General features: G+C 36.8%; 1 protein-coding gene across 3 annotated transcripts in view; it reads left to right on the top strand.

The window, feature by feature from the left end:
• Positions 1–17,830, top strand: part of Scm (Polycomb protein Scm) — a 557,832-nt gene that overhangs the window by 125,257 nt on the left and 414,745 nt on the right. For all 3 annotated transcript variants that reach the window (XM_090396959.1, XM_090396960.1, XM_090396958.1), the window contains one exon: positions 3,217–3,282. In XM_090396959.1, the coding sequence (XP_090253085.1) occupies positions 3,261–3,282 (22 nt within the window). In that variant the 5' untranslated portion in view covers positions 3,217–3,260. The remainder of the gene's footprint in view (positions 1–3,216; positions 3,283–17,830) is intronic.

Genomic DNA, 17,830 nt, shown 5'->3' with positions numbered 1-17,830 from the left:
GGAAAGATACATCTATATAAAATCTAGTGTGCTGATCTATTACCCTCCCTCCATTCACTCAGCTTCTCTACATTCACTGTCAGATTCTCTCTTCTCTACCTTTGAATGTAGTAGATCTTCTTGTGTATGCACCCTACTCTAGGTGTTGAGCATCTGGTATATAGCTCTAATTGACTGGCTATTAGAGATATTTCTAATGACCAGTTAGTCTCCTGTAGGCTCCCATCACAATTGAGATTTGATAACTGGGACTGCTCTCTTAAGTTCACTTTCATGTTTGTGTTGAAGTGTCATGTGGCCATAGTTTTAGCATGTTGCAGTTATATCTTCATCCTCTTGTCTGTACAAAATAAAAGAATTGAGATTCATCATCCTGTGTGCCTTTCTCCAATCCTGTGGCTTCCACTACTGATGTTCCTCATTCAGCTATACTAGTTTGTGTATTGTTTAGATACGCAAACCATGATACCTTCAGTGCTCAATTCCTTATATCTTATTCAGGACAATGTCCACTGTAATGTATTTGCATTCCTTCCTCCCATTTTGTAGTCTTTTCATCATTTGTTGCATTTACTTTTGGACTCCATGAACATTATCATGGACTTGTTATCAAGATGATCACACTGTTAAACATAAAAATAACTACACTTGTTCTTTTTGAAGAGGGTGATATTTAAGATGAGGTATTAGGTGGGGGGGGGGGGACTAGCCCATTGCTGAACTAATTTGCATCTTATGTCAATCAACCATTTTTTTCCACTTGCCGGATGTTAACTTTATTAACAGCCTGGTTGACTAAGTGGTTAATGTATTCTCTCCACCAACAGGCTATGGTTTCATATTCCACAATAGGCATGGATGTTTGTGATTGTCTTTAGGTGACAGATAAATTTCATCACCCAGTATGAAACCACCACCCTTCTTATAGGAAGCCTGAAGCAGCTTGAAGTTCCATGTTTGGTCTCTACTGGGGTTTGTGGATTATTTATAAAGTAAATAAAAATACGAAAAAAAAAAACCACCCTAAAATTAATTAAAATAGAAAAAATCCTTAGCCCACCCACAATACTAATGAATTGTATGTAGATTTAAGCCTTTTGTGGGTGGGAGTCACATAAAAAAAAATAAAAAAATAAAAATTCAGTCTGTTATTGCACTTAGCTCACTCTGAACAGAGTAATGGCCTCCAAGATTAATTCAAACCATAGGTAATCAGTAGGAGCCAGATTACATATCTAGCTCTTACTTATCATTTTATAACTGCTCAGGTTACCATTGTCTGTTTTAAGTAGTCATTCAGTATAAAGCTGATAAAATGCAGTCCTTGAGACTTCAAATTCACTGTGATTTCTTGTATATCTATGTATATACAGTAGCGAACAAATTAATCCGAACAAGCCGAATTTTCCTCATGTTTATGGTTTTGCTTTGGTTTTTGTTTACAGTAATTTTAGTTTTGATTTACTATTTTCTGTATTTGTTTTAGTTCACTATTTAGGTTGATTGCTATGTGTTTTAACTGTCTCTATGATGTTTATTAATAGTGTAAACAAGTTGACATTTGTAGTGTTTTATTCATTTTGTGTGGCTATAAAATGGATATGTCTCCAAGAAAGCATTCAGAAATATGTACTCTTTCTCAGCACACATCTGCAATTCAAAGACAAATTGCCAGTAAGTGTGGTGTTGGTTTGGGTATTGTTAATGCAATATTATAGAGATTTAGGGAGATGGGTACCTTTTTCTCCCAACAGAAAAGGAAAATATGGACTAAAAAGGAAAACTATACTTACTCAAGATCCTTTACTAGTTAGGAAAAGCAAATTGAATCCAAGATTGTTTGTTGTAGACTTAAATAGAGACTTGGCAGCTAGTGGGATTAATGTTTCTGACATGACAGTCTATCAAAGATTGTTGGAAGTGGGGAGGATGAGAACCTTTTCTTTGTCCAAGAAGAGCGAGTATCCTACTTTCGCAAATCAGCAGCTGAGAAGACTTCTCCTTCCCATCTTTAGCTAGCTCCTAAACACTCAACTACAAAGATATTCTGGGGTTGTTTTACATATGACAGTCCAGAATCATGTGTGCCTGTTGACAGTATGATGAAAAGTGACCAATATGTGAAAATATTGGAGAAAAAAGTGGTCCTAGTGATCCAGAAAGACAAAGAAGTCATCTTCCAATAGGGATCTCGCTCCATGTTACACTTCAAAAAAAAAGTAAAAGAGTTCCTCAAAAATCACAACATCCAATTCGTTCAGTGGCCAGGTAACTCTCATGGCCACTGAACTCAGTAGAAAATTTGTGGGCTATAATGAAAAAGAGACTTGGAAAATTAAATTGTGACACAAAGCATAACATAATATAATATTATAAAAGTATGGTTTTGAGATGCAGAAATAAGAAAAATGTGTTCTTTGTTGGTAGAGTTCATACTTATTCAAATTAATTAACTTATTAGGAACAGAGAAGTACATATAAATTATTAGGTAAAGTCTGAGTTTAATTTTTGTACTCATTTTCTTATGAAATTAAATTTTTTCTTTAAAATGCACGTGTTCTGATTATGTTCGTTACTGTATGTGGTAGGCTTAGGAGATTTAATTATTTTTTTTTAACCTTGATTCTGTATATTTGACATGCAGAGATAAGTCATTTTGCCTCTTTACAAGGCCTTGATATGACCTCTTTTGCCTCCTCTCCACTCTTTCTGCATCTGTGGAAACCAGGAGACCAGAGAAGAGGGCATGATATGATAGAGACCTACGAACATCTTGGGGTGGGGGGATCATATAAGATGACCAGTAATTGGAATTTTTAATTTTATGAAACATGGGGAGAAGATGAGAAGGATGTCTATGGAATTTGAGACTAATTCAATCAATCATGAAGGGGATGAAAGTCAGATTTTTCTCTCATAGAGCACATGTGATTGAAATGGATTCCTTTTTGAGGTGTTGAGTGCAGGTAGTGTGAATAAATTCGAAACAGATGTGACAACCGACGTGAGTAATAGGTGACTTCCCTGGATGTCTCTGGCAATAATAATAATAATATAAATAATATATTTTAAAATTTCCAATAATTTAAATCTTTAATTTTGTGTTTTTTCCAATATCAGCCATTTTTATCTCCATATTTAGTATTGGTAAAAAAAAAAGGTTTGAAAGAAGAAATGACAATAGTCATTTTTTTCAATTTCATTTATTTTTCCAGATACCTGTGACTTCATATCCAAACTCTAGATAATTTTATCAGTTATGGCAGGGATGAGCAGTAAAGGTGAAGTATTCTCAGTTTAATTTTGAATGTAAATACTAAACAAAGTTATTATTTTGGTTACTCAGATATTTTAAAAATTTTGCATTTACTGTAGTCCCTCCCCTCATCTGCGGGTTCGCTACCCGTGGTTATGGTTACGAGCAGTCAACCCCAGTCTGAAAATATTAAATGGAAAATTCCAGAAATAAACAATTTATAATTACATCAGCAAATTGGATATTAGATCCACAATTATTTCAAAGCCGAATGTTTGTAGAAACTATGAAAGTTTCTACAAACTTCGTAAGTTGACCTGAGAGCTTACGAGAATACAATCCTCGGCATCCCCGAGTTGCCTTAGCTTGCACTGCCTACTCGACTTAGTAGCTAAGGCAGCTCGAGGATGCTGAGGATTATATTCTCGTAAGCTCTCTGGTCAACTTCGGATTTGAAATAATGTTGGATCTAATATCCACTTTGTCTATATAATTTTACGTCGCTGAAATGAAACTGTATGGCTCTTTCTTTTAGTAATAGACAATTCAGCTGATCACAGAGGTAGTATGACACCAGGCTCGTTGCAAAGGTGGAGAAAGCTACATGCAGCCTGATCAGTTATCAGATCAACTGTTGTGGTATCGCAGTGCTTGTGTTCAAGTAACCCTTATTTTACTTAATAATGGCTCCAGAGCACAAGAGTAGCGATGCTGGCAATTCGGATATGCCCAAGAGAAGCTGAAAAGTGCTTCCTTTTAAGTGAAAAGGTGAAAGTTCTCGACTTCATAAAATAATGAATAAGTAATAAAAAAAAATGTATTCAGAGGTTGCTAAGATTCCATTCACGTTCAGATAACTTTTATTACGTATGTTGTTATAATTGTTCTATTTTATTATTGGTTATTGTTGTTAATTTCTTACTGTGCCTAGTTTATAAATGAAATTTTATCATAGGTATGTATGTATAGAAAAAAATGTATATATATAGGGTTCGGTACTATCTGCGGTTTCAGGTATTGGCAGGATGTCTTGGAACGTATCCCCTGCAGATAAGGGAGGACTACTGTTGATACTAAAATAAGAAAGAAGCAATTTCTTTTATTATCGATTAGAAAATATAAATTCTTTATTAATGAATACTCAGTTGCAGGCAGTGAAGTTAATTAAAAACTTGTAAAAAAAATGGCATATATAATACAACATGCCAAGCAGCATTTTGCCTTTGTAATTGCACATTGAAATTTATCACTTCTCTAGTATAAATTTTTTTTAAACCAAAATAGCCTTTAACTGTTGATTTACGTAGATAGGCTTATACGTTGGTTATGCATTTCTAAATAACTTAGGGAATTGAAACAACGTAGATACGAATATAAATTAAATAATACTTTAATAGATATTTCCGATATTTCGGCAATGTCTCATTGCCATTTTCTAAAGGAACTTACAGAAAGGCAGGAGCACACAGGCCCTAACAATACAGTAACTGGAAATGAAGATATGAAGCTATCTTTCTCCTAGAAGTCCTGATGGTGTCCTCTGGTGGGCTAAGTAGGCATTCTTGGCCGTTGGGCTGAAGGTCTGCTGACGTATGCCTCCCAAATTTGGGGCAGTCACATACAACCAAATTTGTTGAGGTTTGGAGAGTTTCTTAGGGCAGAGGCTGATTCCATAAATAATCTTTCAAATTTATATTTGCTCCGGTGTATTATTTTTGCTTTCTTCCACTGTATTCTGTGGCGAGTATCCAGAGCATGGTCTGCAAGACCAGAATGGCTATATTTGTAAAACCGGATGTAGTCCTTTTGTTCAGAAATTCTGATATTCGCTGTCCTGCCAGTTTGGCCAAAGTACGACAGTTTACAACTGCAAGGGACCTGGTATACACCAGGTAGGTCTAGGGGAAGTGGTGGTTTTGGTGGAACTGTTGATTTACTTCTGTGAATGTAAATAATATTTACAGGTGCTATATATATATATAAAAAAATTAATGGAAATAAATGAGTTTCTTATCTCTACTACTTTCTAGCCTGTAGGTGCAGATTCTAATACTGTTGTTTCATGGATGTTTTATGAATGGTTAGGTTGTAGCCGACTTTCATTGTCTGGTGTTAAATCACCACTCAGCTTAAACTGTGGATATCTTACCCTTTGAAGTCGAAAATGTGGATATCTTATAATAAGTTTAGTTTAATCCTTTATCCAAATGTGGAGCAAACAAAGTTTGCGCTTGAAAGTATCTTCGGGACTGGGGTAAGGAAGTACAACTCCGGGCAACTCTTTGCAAAGGTGGAGAAAGCTCTCATCACTCCTATCTCGGTATCTCCCATAATGCAAAGCACATCTCCTTGCGGATATGTGTAATGCTATGCATTAAGGCAAGGGCCACTAGTCATACTGGTTTCGACCTTTATTGAGGTCTCGTCAGTGGGAGCCAGGCCCAGTAGGGGAGACACCAAGGCAGAAGCAATGAGAGATCATCAAAACCTATAGGAGTTGCCAAAGGGTGTACAACCTTATTATTGAATTACTCCGGATTCAGAGAAAGATGTTGACAGTTTATTTTTCACTTGGTTAGACTTTAATGAGTTTAGTTTAATCCTTTATCCAAGTGTGAGCAAACAAAATTTGCACCTGAAAATGAGAGGTCATCACAACCTATAGGTTGTGATGACCTCTCATTGCCTTGGTGTCTCTACTACTGGGCCTGGCTCCCACTGACGAGACCTCAATAAAGGTCGAAACCGGTATGGGTAGTGGCCCTTGCCATAATGCATAGCATTACACATCTCCACAAGGAGATGTGCTTTGCATTATGGGAGATACTGAGATAGGAGTGATGAGAGCTTTCTCCACCTTTGCAATGAGTTGCCCAGTGTTGTACTTCCTTACCCAGTCCTGAAGATTCTTTCAGGCGCAAACTTTGTTTGCTCACACTTGGATAAAGGATTAAACTAAACTTATTATAGTCTAACCAAGTGAAAAATAAACTCTCAACGTCAGTATCTTATCTTACACTCATCCATCTACTATACCTAAACATTATTTAGGTATGTTGACAAATACACAGTAATGTTAAAAAATGATGCATTACTTAGAAGAATGTGTAAATTTTTCTTATAATAGTAACAAATGCATTTGAGAAAAAGAAAACAAATGGCACTCTGGTACAGTTTTAATATAATGCATCACAATTGTCACAATTGATGATAAAATTATAATTGCTTTAATAACAGCTGTTGGCTGCTTTTGTCTGGTATTGCATCATGTACAAACTTACTCATGACACTATTTGTGTTATAGATTTTTTGACCCCCTTGCCTGTGAGTATTGGTATAAAAAAATGGGAGGTGGAGAAGCTCATTTGCACTGTTCCAGAATAAAAAGGCTCCAACCATGAACATTATCATGGACTTGTTATCAAGATGATCACACTGTTAAACATAAAAATAACTACACTTGTTCTTTTTGAAGGGGGGGGGATATTCACGATGAGGTATTGGGTGTGGGGGACAGACTAGACCATTGCTGAACTAATTATCATAATATGTTGTAAATCTGCATCAAATAAATTGTGAAACATCAGTGGAATGATAGTTCAAGAATCATAGCAAGTAGTTCTACATTTGAATGTCTCCGTTAGCAGACTACTTAGGTTTGCAGTTAACCTTAAGTGGGTTGGAGCAACATAAATATTGTTTATCCCAGAAAAAAAAATCCATTCTGAAAACCTACACATTGTTCTTGTAGTATGGGCAAAGGAATTCCACATACTGAGCAGAATGCAGATCATTGAAACACTAATGTATTCAGGTGTACTGGAGTTCAACCTGCAAGGTTCGTATGGGATTCAGATGTAAACAATGTGCTCTTTACATAATGAAACAAAATTTATGTTTCATCAAAATTCAAAATGAGAATAGAATACCATTTCTATTCCCTATATCAGAGGTACATTAGAAAAGATAGCCAAAGTATTCATGAAACATGGCCTTCGCACCACTTTCAAACCTCATGTCAAGCTGGCAACTCTGATCCGCTCGCCTAAGGATAAACTTCACCCTTTAGCACACCCAGGAGTATATGAAGTTCCTTGTGACTGTGACTTGGCCTATTATGGGCAAACAGGAAGATCAGTTAACATCTGCCTGGAAGAACATGAAAGATACATTCGCTACTATTACTATGGCAAGTCGGGACTGACATACCATGCTTTTGACACTCCTTCACACAGGATTAGACGGAGGAAAAACGAATGTGCTATTAAGAAGTCATTATAGATCTGAAAGATTATTTTTTGAGTCAGCAATGGCTTTGAAGAATTTTCCCAACCTTAACAAATATGGTTGCATTAATTTGGGAGACTGTTATCCTAAGAGAAACTCATGCATAGCTGTTTTTTTTTTTTCCGTTAGAGGGCACCAAAAATAGGACTTTGGATATTTTCTCCTTTGCAATTATATTGTTTCACTGTCACGTGTACAAGTGTGTTGTGCTCTGATGATGCTGAGTTGAAAATCGGCAAAATATATGTTAATAAAACATCTCCTTGATAAAATTGTGTGGTTTTAATACCATGAAAATATTGAAGAAACAACAAACAACACTTTGGCTATACAGAATTTTTGTCTTATACTTGCATATTGTTACTGTGTGGTTCATTGCTGTCTATTCATGTTATATGTTAACCATTTGGCTCTATGTAGTGTATTATGGTTTAGTTTTTGTAATTTTGCAAAGGTCACAAATTTTTTTTTATTTATTTATTAATTTATTTATTTATTTTTTTGTTGATTCTTGTAGATAAACTTATATGTTGGTTACATATGACTTTAAATTTTTCAGGAAATGACAACGTATACTGAAATATTAATTAAAAAACTTGAATCAATACTTTCCAATATTTTGGCAATGCTACATTGCCATCTTCTGGGAACATAAAACTGTGAAATGTGCACGCAGGCACTAACAGTGAGCAAAATAGGCTGAAGAAGGCAACTGGCGTTTGGTCCTAAAGGTGCCCCTTAGTGGACTAAATTGGATTGTCTTGACTGATGTTCTAAGGATGCAAGCTTCCCAAATTTGATATTTGGGAGGTTTTTTTAAAGCTGAGGCTAATTCCAGGAACAATCTTTCATACTTATATTTGCTACGGTGTAGTAAAGTGGCTTTCTTCCAACGTATTCCATGGTGGTATCTAGTGTATGGTCCGCAAGTCCTGAGTGGCTGTATTGGTGAAACCAGATGTACCATTTGTGTTCAGATATCCTGGCTGTTTGGCTGTAGTAGGACAGTTTACAGCTGCAAGGAACCTGGTATACTCCAGGTAGGTCTAGGGAAAGTGGCTGGTCTTTGGTGGAGTGGATAAGGGATGCCAGTTTCTTATGTGGTTTGTAACAGGTAGTCAGGGTCATATTTTTTTAGGATTTTTGTGAGCTTTTCAGATGTGCCCCGGATATATACAGAATGGTGATAGATTTAGTGTAATCTCTGTTAAGAAGGGGGGGGGGGGGTTGTGGTTAACTGGTTTTAATATTTTCTGGATTTTTTTTGTGGTTGTAGCCATTGGCTAAGAAGGTGTTAAGGATATGGTTAAGTTCAGTAGTTAGGGCATTGTTGTCTGAACAGATTAATTTAGCCCTGTTATATGGGGTTTTTATAATCCCATATTGGGTCGGTTTTCTCTAAACAGAGAAAGCCGGAGATCCATCAGGTTGGCATGTAATCAGAGTTTCTAGAAAAGGGAGAATGTTGTTGCTTTCTTTTTCCAAGGTGAACTGGATTCTGGGGTGTTGATTGTTTAAGTGTATTAGGAAGTTGTGTCTAAGTCATGTAGCCAAATAGCAAATGCATCATCCATGTAGCATAGCCAGACAGTGGGTTTTTGTGGGGCTGAGTTTAAGGCTTTTTTCTTCAAAAGTCTCCATAAAGAAGTTTGCTAGGGGTGGGGAGAGTGGAGAACCCATGACTGTACCCTCTATCTCTTTGTAGAATTTTCCTTGCCAAACAAAATAGCCTGAGTTCATGGTGAACTAAAATAGGTCTGAGATATTGGGAGGAAATTTGGCTTGGATGAGATCTAAGGTATCTTTGAGTGGGTCATTTATGAATAAGGAGGAGACATCAAAACTGACCGTTATGTCAGTGTGTTGGAGTGAGAGGTCCTCTATACTGGCTTTAAAGTGGGCTGAGTTTTTAATGTGTGATGGTGTGTTGCCAGTATAATGTGTGAGCACTTTGGCTAATTTGTATGTGGGGAATCAATGCCAATTCACAATGGGACATAATGGCACATTCTGCTTATGGATTTTTGGTAGTCCATATATTTGGGAGGGGGAAGGTCTAGAGTTGAAAGGTTTTAGTCTGCTAGTCACTTCATCAGGCCAAGAAGTAACCTTCTTAAAGAGCTGGTGGGATCATATTCAATGGGGAGGTAGGTAGAATGATCTAACAGTGAAGTTGAAAGCTTACCTGTGTAGTCCATTTGGTTGAGAACCATAGAGACATTTCCCTTATCCACTTTGTTGATTACTGTTTTGCTATTGTCTTTCATTTCTTGTAGAGCTTTTAGTTCTTTAAATTGGTTGGTTTTTGGTGGTTTAGCTTTGGTAAGAACTCTGGCTACATCTAGTCTGATATTGTTAGCAATCTAGATTGGGTTTGGTGTTTTTGATGTTTTCTCTTTATTTTGCAGAGAAATCATAATGAATATTTTTATTATGACTTCTTTGGTATTGCTATCAATGAAATAAATATGTTCTTTTTATTCAAAAATTCATGTTTGTACACTACTTATTACTTAAGGGATCACACTCTGGGATCCCACTTCATTGCAGTACAGCTACCAGTGACTGTAGAGAATCATAGCAGACCTGGAACACATTAAGACAGAAAGTGAAGAAAGCTCAGGAAAGTGTCACAGCAGCCAGTACAATTTGCAGAATTGATTCCCTTCAAGCTTGGGATCACAAAATCAAATCACTAGAGGGGATGATACTGAGGAGAATGGTAAATGTGGAAGGATCATGCTTTGCTGGCTTCAGCTTAATGAAGGAGCCCTGTGATAGAGTAATACTTTTCATAAACTCTCTAAATATAGGATTTCACTATCACTTTTTCAAAATAGGCAACTTAAATCAGTTATGTTTGTTATTAGAAAACCTCATTGCTCAGTACCCAGATGTTCCAGAGTAGTCTGTTCAGAAATTTGCCATACTTAGCATTAATTAACCCTACTCCAGTGAGGAGGAAAAATATATGACTCCAATCCTTATGGTTGAGTTGAATTTGAATGCAGAAGTTTCTTGGTACTCAAATTATCCCTCTAAATCATTCATTTTTATTTCTACTAACTAGTAAAGGTGTAATATTTTCAATTGTCTGCCTATATATGTAATATCTCCTTATCTTTACATTAATATCTTTACTCTCTTCTATCTTTATTCTATTCATAATTCTTTATTCCTAATTCTTTATAGCTTTATTCTAATGCACTTTTTCTCTCTTATCCTTTCTCATTTACTCTACTGCGTACTATGATTATCCACCTTCTGTATTTACTAGTCGAATGCCTATGAATACTTGAAATTTATCTTGTCAGACTGCACAACCAATATATCATTTCATTGGCATAAGACTAAATAAAACTTCCAGTAGATTTCCCTCTCTCTCACGAGCGAAGTTTCTTTTATCGATGTTTACTTTAACAGTCATGGTTCACAAGTAACTGAACTGCGTTTTTATTGCCTTAAATTATTTCCCGCTCACAAGTCCGATTTATTTAAGAACAGTGCAGTTGTAAAATAAAAGATCAGGCAGCACCACTCTTTTAACAAATAATTAAAACACATTTATTTACAAATTATACATGAATTAAACAATAGGGAGATTGCTTTCTGTTCATTTATAAAAGCTTTAGCATAAATTATAACCTATTTATTTTAACACTAATTAACTTCTTTAACTCACAATCTTATTTACTCCCCGCTTACAAATTCAACTTATTAAACTTTTAGTTTACTTACAAAGAGGTTAGCTAACTCTCTGTTAAGTTATCTTTACAAATTTTATATCAACTTCCAACATGCCAATTGATTCTCTTAAAGACACTTCTTATTACTATTGAAATAAGTCCATCTACAACCTACTATGAGAGGGAATATACAAAAGGTTTGAACTTACAAAAGACTCTTCATCGCACATTCAGTCAAAAGTCTTTCACTACAGTCTTATGGCATTTCTTTCATCTCAGATCTTGAGCTTCCTCAGGAATGTCTGGCTTCAGTAATATCTCATCGGAAAAATAGTGGGCTGTGGACTGCGACTGGCAAAAGGTTGTTCTCCCACAGCGAAAAAAGAAAATCTTCCGAGCGAAGTTGCTTCAGGTAATTTACATCGCCTTGTTTCCTCTGTTTGGGCTTGCCAAAAATGCCTGGACGACTGCTGTCTCCAATAGCTCGAACTGCTGCCTCCAAGAAACTGAAACTGTCGCCAACTCTCTATCGGGATCCATCTCTCTGGCGTCTGGAAGCCCTCTCTCTCTCTCTGGCCTGGAAGCTCCTCTTTCTGGTGACTGGAACCGGGAAGCCTCTTATGCTTGGCTCAGTCCCTTTTTATTTTGCGATCTCGGTGCCTTGCACTAAGGGTAGTAAACCCCAAAGAATTCGGCATGACTCTTTTATCTTCTTTTAAGTTTAACCCGCTCTTTGTTCTCCTCCGAAACTTGTCTCTAAAACTAGTGGACCTCTTTGATACTCTGCTTCTCCTTTCAGGGCCGCGGAAACTTCTCTAAACCTAGCGGCACTCTTAGATACTAGCGCAGTAATCAACTCTTATATACAAAACTAGTAAACAACTTTTTCTGCGCTCTTACACATAACTATATACATATACAAAGTTTGCCTGGGAAAGTATTTCCTTTGTTTTTGATGTTAAAACAGTAAATACATTCACTTCCCACAGGGTTAACTACAATGATATTTTGCAAAATATACATAGAAACAAACAAAGTTATTTACAGTTCTCATGGGACTTGACCTATGCAAAAAATCAATGCAATGTGCTTTAGAATATTTAAGCTACAATAGCGTTTTTACAAAGGAACATAGCTGGGTCTGCACTCCGCATGTTTGAACCAGGTGACTTATCCATTTCTACTCCCCAGGATAGAAGAAATTACAAAGCAGTTTTAGATAGTTTTGTTTATTCTATTGTTCTTGTTATTTAATTTTTGTGAATTATATCATGTAATGTAATCTTTCCAATTCTTAATTAATTAGTTTCTTTCTCAATGACCGTATATTCGGTGCTTCACTATGACATACATTTGCGTTTCCAGCATCCAAATGAATTAGACTACGATATGTCTTTTTATCATTTTATTATCAAACAGTAAACTAGTAATTTCACAGAAATAATTAGTTTATTCCAAGATACAATGTTTCATCTTACTTGTATAAGGTCTCTTCAAGTGTAAGATAAGAAAATCAATAGAAAAAGAAACAGTAAAAGATTACTTTACTAATCTTTTATTGTTTGTCAGTTGGTTTTCTTTTCTTACACCTGAAGATGTATTATGTAAGAGAAAAGATTGTCTTGGAATAAACTAATTATTTCTGTGCCATTACTGGTGTACTGTTTTAAAAATTTATATCATGTATTAGTAAACTTTATATTCCTTATATATATGTGTGTATGTATGTATATATATATATGTAGAAAGTATTTTACCTTGGGTATAATAAATGTTAAAGATACGAAGCTATTTTAAACCTGGTTTTACTCCATTTCCCAAGTAAGCAAACAGACAAACAAGTCAAGTTTGCGCCTGCACGTATTGCGAGTCTAGCTGACCCTCAAAGTAGTGCAAGTCAAGGCAACTCATGGTAAAGGTAGCATAAGCTCTGATCACTATTCTTAATATTTACCCTTAATGCACAGCCCATCTCCTTGAGGAGATGTATAATGCTATGTATTAAAGGCCACTACCCAAACCGGTTTCGACCTTTATTGAGATCTCATCTATATTAAAGCTCACCATAAAATCTGTAGGTTGCACTGAGATATTTTTCAATTTTTCTAAGAAATCTGAGGAATTTTTAAGAAAGGAACTAGAGTTGCCTATGTGAGATTTCAGTAATTTAGCTAGATATTTGGCTATACGGTAAGTAGGAGAATAAATACGATCTACTATTGGACGAAGAGGAAAGGCAATCTTATGTATTTTAGGAAGACCGTAAAATCTAGGAGGTCTTGCAAAATGAGTTTTATTGTTAGTATTCCACCTTGTATTTTAAAACTGTTCTTGTATTGCCAGTGAAGATGGTCTGCAATTTTCAGACCGAAATATTTGGCTAATTAAATATCTTTCTTGTGTATGGACATCATCTGGAGAGATCAATGGATGCGAAGTAATATGGTCAGGACATGACACCATGCATGAAGCAGGAGTTGGCTTCCTTCTTAGCAAAAGAGCTCGAGAGGCACCGTTAGGCTACAAACCAGTTAATGAACGATGCTTATATTATACAATCTTTATGTCACAAGTTTCTGTAACTATAACTTATTATCACAGAACAGGGGTATTATTATTATTACACTATTACACTGTGTTATTATTGCCACATATGAGCCATTATTATTACTGTATATGCGTGCTGTTCATCAGGGATCCAAGTTACATACAAATCCGACCTAAAAACGTTCTCAGGAACGTACCTTGTCTGTACCCGGGAACTGCCTGTGTGTGTGTGTGTGTGTGTGTGTGTGTGTGTGTGTGTGTGCGCGTGTGTGTGTGTATATATATATAAATAAAATTCAATGCATTAGGAAAGAAACTTTAAAATTATCTTCATATTGCAAGGAAATAGAAAAGGAACTAATATGTTACACACAAATTAATATTTTGTTTTCAAAAAAACAGGTATGAGTTAATTATATTTTAATGGCCATTATTGAGAGAGGAAGAAACTGAGCTTTTTAAGTTTGAAGTTAACTGCTTTTGTTTGTTTGCTCTCATCACATCCTATGATCTTGAAGAGAAGAAATCAGAAATCTTATGTGATGTTAAGTTGGTGGGCCATTTTCTCTTTAGAATATAAGTTTAAGTTAACTTATTTTTATAATAAAATCTCTGTCTGAATGTGTTATTAACTGAAAAGTTAATAAACCACTGTGGTATACCATGGATTGATTTCTCCAGAAATCAATCAAATCTTAATAAATATGGTTGCATTAAGCTTCCTAAGATTTGGGAAACACTTATCATCAGAGATCCCACCTTACATTCCAGGCCACCTACAACCGCCCTTAGAGGGCACTCCACCTAGATAGGACTTTAGTGTCACCCACATGGTTGGACTTAGTATTGTGTGTTATTTGTGTATATGTTACATTAGTGTTTTTGTAATCCCTGAAGAGGTCTCAGTGACTGAGATGAAATATAGGAAGTATTAAATTCTGTTTTAATCCTTTCTGAGTGCTGTATACAATCCATTAAGCCTCCAACATGAAATAATGCCTTATATTCTTGTAAAGTACATAAAATAATTTCCGTTGAAAGTCATATGAAAAACTAAAGAGAGGGGATTAAACAAGATTAGGAAAATGAATCAGCAAAAGTAAAAGTTCGCAAGGGTTTGCGAACAAGAATAGGTACCCACATTAGAGACGTTCAAAGGGAGAGAGGAAGTGGCTTCATCACACCACAGGGCAATGAAACTTGAGTATTGAAACAAAGGATTAGAAAGATATTTAAGTGGACTGAGAGGGAACAGAAACCTCCTTTTTTTTTCACTTCCCTTCTCGGAGGATCCAGTTCCGACAGTGAGGTGACGAGGCCGTACCCGTGGAGTTCCTGCTCAATGCATGGCGGGACGAGGAGAAGGCTATTATCTGAGGATGTGATGTAGACTTCAGCAGTTCTTTCCTAACAATCCGATGGAAGATCGTAGCGAATGTGTCAACAGGATATCTCCCTGATATTATCGGACTGTTTCCAGGATGAGATCCGCTGTGTGAATGTGAGTTCTCCCCAACACAGACCAAGTGACCAACCAGCGAGGGTGGAAACGGCCATCGTCACAGGAAGTCCGATGAAAGGATATCTTCTGCAACTCTATTTGAGAGCACTGCAGTTATCTATGGAGCGCCTACGAGACTACCTTTTTGAAATTTTATCCATGTAACTGGACTGTGAATGTAAAGTTTATTGTGAGTAGGCATGCTTTGTCAATGTTTTTTTTTTTAATTGCAGATGCATATGGTTAGTACTAGCATAAGAGATAATTGTGCTTATAGAATGGAGCTGGTATGAATTTGTGTTTAGAGTTGTAGATATACAAAGCAATATGATTATGATTATGAGGGTGATTTATAACTGCACGAGTATATGTAATTTAGCTGTAAGATTTGCCTGTTCCTTTTCCTGAAGTTCTCAGACTATATTAATTCAATTAGACTGGTGCAGTCGATAATCAAACAAATTTGTCTGATTGAGAAGAATGAGAATTTTGGCAAACTGCTAATTGCAAGTTTGACACATTAGAAACCTTAAACTTTTCTTTGCATGCAGCAGGAACTAGGGACAGGGTTAAGAAAGGATAAAAGAGTGTCAAAAATTAAGGTAGAGTTAGCTTAAGTAAAGTGATAAAGAATCATATTAGAGGCAATTATTAATTTAACAACGGCGCAGTCGACAGTAAAGATAACAAAGACAATAAAGCAAACAAGAGAATATAACACTTTCTCACTTTGAAGACTCATTAACATTATGATTTTAAGGGCATAGCTAACTCTTTTTGTACATTTCTTAAAAATGCTTGGTGATATGACATAAATTCCCAAAACCTTATTAACACCTAACTCACCACCTGATACACCTGATTCTTTTGCTTCTAATTCCACTAATATTTGCTTCCCTTCTGTATGTTGTGCAATATCATTTATATCAATATGATATACACTAATAAAAGTACTCTTCAAATAACTCCATCTCTTGCAGTGGTCACTCTACTTCATAACTATTCACATGTGTCACCCTTCTACAATTACTCTTCATATAGTGAAAGAATCCCTTGAATTATCTTTGTCCTGATTGGCCAATCTCCTCTCATACTGCACCTTTTTCTTCTTTCTAATGTGTACTTGATACTTCATTTTACACAACCACCCTAACCTTAAATAATGATGGTCTAAAAATCCCAAGAATATGGAAGGCACATATTCTACCCACTTAACCTTTCTCCCTAAGAGTTAATTATAAATATGACCATAGGTAATCCAGGATCTTAAATCTAATATAACAATTGTCATGTTAAATTAGGACATCATTTTTACTGTAACAAAACTATCTATGTGAAAGAATGTTTCTCTGATATCGTCTTAATTACAATATAGATTTGATTTAGTTATTTTATTTATTTCATTTATTTATTGTAATTTTATTTTCTTTTCACTGGAGGTCAGGCCAGTAAAATAGTCAGTGATCAACTCATTGTCTCTTCAGCATACTGTGTGGAATATAATTTAGCTTGTCTCTGTATATATATGTGTATACTCCAGGTGATGACTTTAATATGAAAGTCGAAATGTTGTGAAATTAAAATAATTATTTATAACGTGGTTGTAGAGTCCATAACTTTTGTAAAATGAATGCTGATCACCATGTAACACTAAAGGAAAGGATGCACTTGATACTTCTTATGCATCTGATCACTCCCAACTGTTTTGTCTCCTCCATAACTTCTTTACCAACACTGCATGCCTGATATCACTGTTCATTTCTTTCACTCCTTATTTATTTATTCACTTAACTCTTGATGTACTGTTTTATTATTATTTCATGACGCCACCAAGTAGTCTTAAAGACTCGTCAAGGGAAGGTACCTACTCTCCAATTCCACTAACTACAGCAAAACCACCACTACCATCATTATCTACTACACCAAAGCCATCTACTGCCACCACTAGTATTTTTTGTGTACAAATTGCTTGTGTTCTGAAGGCCGATTTATTTGTATGCAGGATGAAAAACTCGAGTTTCCAGGATTAAAAAACCCTGCTACTTCCATTGCTTTGTTTTGCATTGTTTGTGTTAAACGCTGCCTTATCAATTCCTGTACTCTGACTTTTCCACAGCTCATCCACCCATGGTATTGATGCTAATTAATTGCTGAGCTTCTTATGATCATCCTTGTTACAATTCCTCATATATCTCTTTTTGATATTGAATATTGTAATGTGGGGGGGGGGGGGGGTGGGGGGGGGGGGGGGTGGGGGGGGGGGGGGGTGGGGGGGGGGGGGGGTGGGGGGGGGGGGGGGTGGGGGGGGGGGGGGGTGGGGGGGGGGGGGGGTGGGGGGGGGGGGGGGTGGGGGGGGGGGGGGGTGGGGGGGGGGGGGGGTGGGGGGGGGGGGGGGTGGGGGGGGGGGGGGGTGGGGGGGGGGGGGGGTGGGGGGGGGGGGGGGTGGGGGGGGGGGGGGGTGGGGGGGGGGGGGGGTGGGGGGGGGGGGGGGTGGGGGGGGGGGGGGGTGGGGGGGGGGGGGGGTGGGGGGGGGGGGGGGTGGGGGGGGGGGG

Source organism: Typopeltis vanoorti, chromosome 8, assembly GCF_054136105.1.
Source record: "Typopeltis vanoorti isolate ZY-2024b chromosome 8, IOZ_Tvanoo_1.0, whole genome shotgun sequence".
Taxonomy (NCBI): Eukaryota; Metazoa; Arthropoda; class Arachnida; order Uropygi; family Thelyphonidae; genus Typopeltis; species Typopeltis vanoorti.
The sequence above is the reverse complement of the archived record's forward strand: the minus strand, read 5'-3'. Positions and strand labels throughout refer to the sequence as shown.